This window comes from Acanthisitta chloris, unplaced genomic scaffold (assembly GCF_000695815.1).
Source record: "Acanthisitta chloris isolate BGI_N310 unplaced genomic scaffold, ASM69581v1 scaffold21168, whole genome shotgun sequence".
Taxonomy (NCBI): domain Eukaryota; kingdom Metazoa; phylum Chordata; class Aves; order Passeriformes; family Acanthisittidae; genus Acanthisitta; species Acanthisitta chloris.
The window spans coordinates 2,122-8,680 of record NW_008688907.1 but is presented as its reverse complement, the minus strand read 5'-3'; the positions used below and the strand labels follow the sequence as shown (position 1 = coordinate 8,680).

General features: G+C 40.1%; 1 protein-coding gene across 1 annotated transcript in view; it reads left to right on the top strand.

Annotated features, from left to right (window-relative positions):
- Positions 1-6,266, top strand: part of TMEM41B (transmembrane protein 41B) — a gene marked incomplete at its 5' end in the record, with an annotated part of 7,461 nt that extends 1,195 nt beyond the window's left edge. The window contains 5 exons of the mRNA XM_009081218.1: positions 30-158; positions 2,072-2,165; positions 2,747-2,851; positions 4,886-5,024; positions 5,822-6,266. Of these exons, the coding sequence (XP_009079466.1) occupies positions 30-158; positions 2,072-2,165; positions 2,747-2,851; positions 4,886-5,024; positions 5,822-5,991 (637 nt within the window). The remainder of the gene's footprint in view (positions 1-29; positions 159-2,071; positions 2,166-2,746; positions 2,852-4,885; positions 5,025-5,821) is intronic.
- Positions 6,267-6,559: the final 293 nt, after the last annotated feature.

Sequence of the window (6,559 nt, the reverse complement as noted above, 5' to 3'; positions counted from 1 at the left end):
CCTGCTTTTTTTTTTTTTTGTTTTTCCAGAGAAGAAAGAGAATGTATAAAGGTTCCTAGAGATATGGATGATGCAAAGGCCTTGGGAAAAGTCCTATCCAAGTATAAGGACACGTTTTATGTTCAAGTGTTAGTGGCTTATTTTGCCACATATGTTTTGTATCCTTTTTTCTGATATAAAGGACACTTTATATGTAGTCATTTCTCTGAAAAAATAAATGGAAAAGACAAATGTATAAATTCTTGATCATGGGTGAAGAAGCTTGACATGCTTGGGAGTGTTTATGAATAGACACAATATTTTAAGTCTTTGAAATTTAAAACCATTTCTTAGATGTTTCAATACATTTTTGGACTATAAGAAAGGATTGAGAAGGAAGAAATTGATACATGCATGTGTAGTAGTAAAGGCTGTTGGGGACTTGCATGTAGCTTCACCTTGTCTGTGCCTTTTATGAACAATATTTTTGCTGTGATACTGGGCTTGGTCTCATTTTAGTGTTACGTTAACTTTTTATAAATTGCAAATTGAATGGCCAGTTAGAAATTACTGTTGATTCTAAAGGCAAACTGAGACTACTGCACTGCTCTTCTTTGAGGCATTCAGAAGTGCCACATGAGGGTAATTGACAGATTATTTAACAGCATTTCTGAAGGGAAGTGTTTTGAGCCTTGTTTGATCTCTGCAGTGCCCACATTCACCAAACCAAGTCTGTTTCCTTTTAGAGAGCAGATTTCTGAAGTACTTTCTGCCTAGGCAGACACAAAGGCTACCTGTGTCCTTCATGAACTTCTTTTCTTCCTGTGTGCTGAATGTATTAATTAATCATTAAACACACTCTTAACTGGAACACTTATCTAAAGGTTAATAACTTGAAAGCTGTATAAGAGGTGTGTTCCACGGATTTAATGCAGGAGACTTTCGTAACTCAGAAAAACATGACTGAATGTGCCATTAGGAATTATTCTTTAGCTCATCTTTTGAAGTGCATTTCACAAATAACAGGTTAATCAAGAAATTAAAATGCTAGATTGTATATTAACAAGGAGTAGGATGGAATTGTCTGTTCATTGAACTACTGTAGCAGCAGATGTGATGACATTTACTGTCTCAGCAGTAGACTGTGATCAGTTGACAAGTATGTTACAGATACTCTGAACCTTGACACTCGCTTAGCAAAAGCTGTATTGGTTGTAATGGAATTAGAAAGGTATTAGACTTTTTAATACTTCAGTCAATTCAACTTCTATAGATAATGTGTAGATTTTTTTTTTTTTTGCTTTATAACTTTTCTGTCTGAAGTGGGCAATGCATCCTGGTCTTGGGTGTGCCTAGCAAGCCTTAAGCTCAACAACCTGTTGGCTTATGCTGAGAATTTCTGACTGAAATTAGTGGTCATGTATTTTAGTTAGTGATGACACCATGCCTGTTTCCAAGGAAGTAGTAGCTGCCTTCATACATTTGTCTTCCATGGAACTTGTAGTTATGGGCTCAGACAGTTCTGTGCACTTTCCAGCGAGAATTTCTGAAGCCACTTATTTCCAGTCAATGATGTAAAATCAGAATTACGTGTTTCCTGTAAGTCCCAATAAATCCCCAGTGTCAGTTGTAGCACAGATAAAGAGAAAGCTGTAGTAATTTTTATTACGAGGAAGTACTTTGATTTACAAGGAAGAGCTGCTTTGCTGTGCAGTGCCTGAGCACTGAACAGGCTGCCCAGAGAGGCTGTGGGTTCTCCCTCACTGGAGGTGTTCAGGAACTGTCCAGACACAGCCCTGAGCCATGTGCCCTGGGCTGGCCCTGCCTGAGCAGGGAGGTGGGACCAGTGACCCACTGTGGGCCCTTCCAGCCTAACTTGATTCTGTATTATTTAGTGACTTATTTTTTGCATGTGTAGTGATGAATCTTCCCCTTCTTGCTCTGTGCTTGAGCTTCTAGTGCTGCTCCACAAATGTATTTTGGAGTAAGGATCTTGATCTGTGCTTGTTCAAATTGTAACATGTCTGCTTATAACATTAAGAAGTGGGTATCTTTTTAAAACTGTGTTTTTCCTTAACTAAGATGCATCTAGCTTACAAACATTTGCTATTCCTGGGTCTATATTTCTCAGTATCCTGTCAGGGTTTCTTTATCCCTTTCCGCTGGCCTTATTTCTTGTTTGTTTGGTAAGTATGGAAAATAGTGTGTGAGGGCATATGTTCTGTCTATCTGGAATACAACCAAGCATCTGAACAGCTTCCTGTTCTGATTATTTAATCAGAGCCTGAGGGGAACAGGGACATCAGTTTTTGATGAGCAGATGAGTTCTCATTCAGCTCTGCTATGATTGGTGTTACCCACACCAGTCACTGCAGCACTGGGTGATGGTCCAAAACACTAAGCTGTTTCTCCAGGTTTCCTTAGTGGTGGAGACATGCAAGTGTGAATCAGCCAGTTTCCCTTAAACTTGTTTAGCATCTGCCAGACTCTAGCTGTAGTCTGAGAACACACCTGCTGTGGTTTTATTACCATGCTGTGGAACACATCTGGGTTGAGATGCCTTAAATACCCAAGAAGCCTCATTTAAAGTAGGTCTTATTAACAAGCTGTGGAAAATGCCACATGCAAAAGCTGCAGTAATGAGCCTTGGCATTGAGGATGAGACGACTGAGTGGCCCCAGCCAGCCACTGCTGTTAATAGGGATACAAGGCTAAGGTTAATTAGAGTTTCTGCTCATCTGTTGTCTTTATTTTTTATCTTTTCAAGTGCTCAGGACTTGGAGCTTCATTTTGCTATATGCTTTCATACCTAGTGGGACGTCCTGTTGTGTACAGATACTTAACAGAAAAAGCAGTAAAATGGTCAGAACAGGTAAGATTTCTAGAGATGCTGGAGTTTATGATACAAAATATGTCATGGAAAACTAGGAGATCTTGTGCTCTTGTGTCTAGTTACAAAGAAGGGGCTCTAACTGCTCTCTGACACTGTATAGTGACTTTCTCTGTATGTTTTTAAACAGTGTGGAATGTAACTGATTTTATGGTATTTCCCATGAGAAAGTTGTTCTTGCCTAGGAAGAGTTTGCAGCTGATCACCCCCCTGGTTCAGCTAGTGTCAATAGGAAACCTCTCCAGTGTCAGGTAATCTCAAGCAATTGCTCTCTCAGCGTCAGGGCTAGTGAAAACTGGGTTTGTGTTTTTGCAGGGGAGGAAAACCTGTAGCTGTATGTCCAATTGCAAAACCTTAATACAAAGGTCGTATTGCAGCTGGAGCATTTAGCAACTTATTCTTACAGTATCTTACAGTATCTGGTAACATTTTGCAGCTGGAGCATTTAGCAACTTATTTTTACAGTATCTCACAGTATCTGGTAACATCAGTTTCAGCAAGCATTAATTGTCAGATGAAGCTAAATGTTTTGCAATACAAAATCATAGTGTGATTTGTACTTGACCTTATGTCTCTTTCTTTGATATTCTGAAACATGGGGTTTTTTCTTTCTTTGATATTCTGAAACATGGGGGGGGGTTTATATTATGAAAATTGTATTTTTTTTGGCAAGTATGAAGCACCACTCACTACTGTTGTCTGTTCAAGACTGAATCACGTAAAAATACTTCAGACTTGTTCCTCATCAGATAAGATACGGAGCTGTGTCTGGCACAATTGACCTGCTTAAACAATGTAGTAGAAGTTTGACTCTTGACCTAAGTAAATCTTAATACTGCAGTATAATCTTGAGGCTGTTCTGAGTGGCAAATGGTTACTAATTCCATTAGCAGAACTGGATATGTGATTTACAATTACATGTGCAGCTCATATCTCACTGCTTCCAGGTTAATTGGACTGGATCATGGTTGCATATTGAGGGCTAAGGCTTTTTACATGAAGCATTAATCAATATGCAGATATTGGTCCTTCATGATGTTATTACTGACCAATAGCAGGGCTCCTGGTTTTGGTGTTGCAGTTAGATCTAAATTTGGCTAAGGCTGAAAAGCAGATTGTGCCTGGGGTGAGTTGCTACAGGAGATTTCAGATGGAATTGCATTCGGACCACGTTTGATTTCCAGCTCTTTGGGGCCAGATGACTGTCTTTAGGCTTGAGTTTAGTGAAGGCCTGCCAGGATAGGCCAGAAGTGGTGGATGCTTTGCAATTTTTACAGCTTGGTTTGAGGTTATACTTGCCTGAGAGGGCTGATGTGCTGCAGCCAGGCTGGGAGGAGAAGAGGCCTTGTCGCAGTACTAGAGCGAGGAGCTGGGCTAGACCTGAGCATATAGTTGAGGCTGTGGATGAAGTTGGAGCTGTTGTCCTTGCTCCTGGGTAAACATAAATTCTAGGCATTCTGACGTGTGGGGAGACAGGTTTTGCAACTGTGCTGGCAGCAGCCACTGATGAAGTTCAGAGCCGTGACCTGGGCAAGTTTCCAAATGAGGAATATAGCTGTGTTTCAAGTGTGAGTATGAGTTAGGACAGAGTGGGCTGAGGAACAAACTTCATTGTTAGCTGCTACAAGAGCTTTAGGAATGGGATTGCAGGCTGGCTGTGTTGTTTGGGCTGCAGTTAGAGGGGCAGAGGTTGCTATGCTGAAGTTAGGGCAAGGCCTGCTGCTGTGTCTGATGACTTGTTGGCTGTTTGAGCTGGCTGTGTCAGACACATCATCACTGTGCTCTGCCACAGACAGGTATTTCCACACTGACTTCACTACTATTTAGCAGGTAACTCACTAGTGACTCTGCTCTGCCTCACTGTGTTTAACTGATGTTTATGTTTGCAACTTGTAAATGTCTACAAAAGATGATAGAAGAAACCCAAAAACCTCTAGCAAACCTCTAGTAGTGAAATCATTGTGTATTTTCAAGGCAGGGATCTTTTGACTAATTTTGTTGGTTTTGTTTTGGCAGGTTGAACGACACAGAGAGCACCTCATTAACTACATCATATTTTTGAGAATAACACCTTTTCTTCCCAACTGGTTTATCAATATAACATCTCCTGTAATCAATGTGCCATTGAAAGTGTTTTTCATTGGCACTTTCCTAGGTAAGAGTTGTGGCTAGTGAGCTGCAGTTTTGGGGTGGCCAGAAGAAGGGTGTGATTTGCCTCTCCCTGTGCAGCTGGGATCACACCTGCTGGCCAGCTGAAAGACTGCACAAGAATGTTGGTTCTGTACTTATTTCTATGTGTGGAGCTTATGACATCAAAAGATTTTACTAGTAAGGACATTTCTGCTGTCCTGGATGAAAGGTAATGAGCCCCAGGCTTAGTTACTTGCTTAAGAAAACACACATTACACCAACACTTTATTAGTAACCTTTTGTTCTGCAATACTTGTGAGATTCTCTGAGTTCAAGTTTTGGAGCTCATAGTAATTGCATGAGGATGTGACTTTAATCTGAAGCAGTTTCTCATTGTCACACTCCATACTGTTCATTAAAATATATCATCCTGGGAGTGAATGAATAACAAACAGTTCAGGGTTTTAACTGGCATGTTTTTGCAATTACTTTTTAATCTGATTAGGAAGCAATCCTTATTTTTCCTTTATGAACTTAAATAAAATCAGTTTGTAGAGAGGCAACTTGAAATCTGCAGACTCTAAAGAGCAAGAGATTATTTGATTAGACTTCTGTGTTTGAGTTGGTGTTAAAAGTATTAAAAGTAGCATAAGCCACTTCTTTAGATAAGGGTTTTTTGTCTTTGAGTTCTGTATTTGCAGCCTTCTTTTTTTAAAAAAAGTACAATGCAACAAAGTCTCAATTTTTTGGTGTGACAGGTTGGATGACTAATTATTTTTTTTTCACCCTAACAATCTGGATTTTTGCCCTTCCCTGCTCCAGGTGTGGCACCACCGTCTTTCGTAGCCATTAAGGCAGGCACGACGCTGTACCAGCTCACAACGGCAGGGGAAGCTGTTTCCTGGAACTCTGTATTTGTGCTGATGTTTCTAGCCATCCTCTCCATCCTACCAGCTCTCTTGCAGAAAAAACTGAAACAGAAGTTTGAATAAGGATCAGACTGGACCAGAATTTCCCATACTTCATCTCAGGATCAGCACTTCTGATATTTGTATATTTGCTTTTCTATTGGATCTCAAGCAATTAAAGGGGAGGCTTGTAATTGATAAGATTGTCTTTCAATGAGCACATGGCCTAAAACTGAAGGGACTGTGTTCAGCAATGTACTGCATACAGTTTTGTAACCAAACCACCAGTGTTTTCCTTTGGGAGGGTGTGTGTGTGGCTTTCAGGATGAGGAAAGTGAAAATATAGACGTAACACTTTGCTCTAGTTTTATGCAGAGCAAAAACTGTCATGGAGGCATAAACTACAGGTGATGCTTTCTAACACTTGTAGGAAAAAACTCTAAATTATTCAGTCCAACTTGGCAACATTCTCCTGCATGTGGCCTGGTCTGAGTGCATTTCTCCTTAACAATATTTCCCTTCTTTTCTGCCTTTGGGAGTTTCAAAATAACATGATATAATGGTGCTCACTCAGAAACAAAGGTTCTTTGCTGTACTTTAACTACAATGTTATTCTCCTGCTGATTGTTTACTTCTATTTATTAGTGCTGTG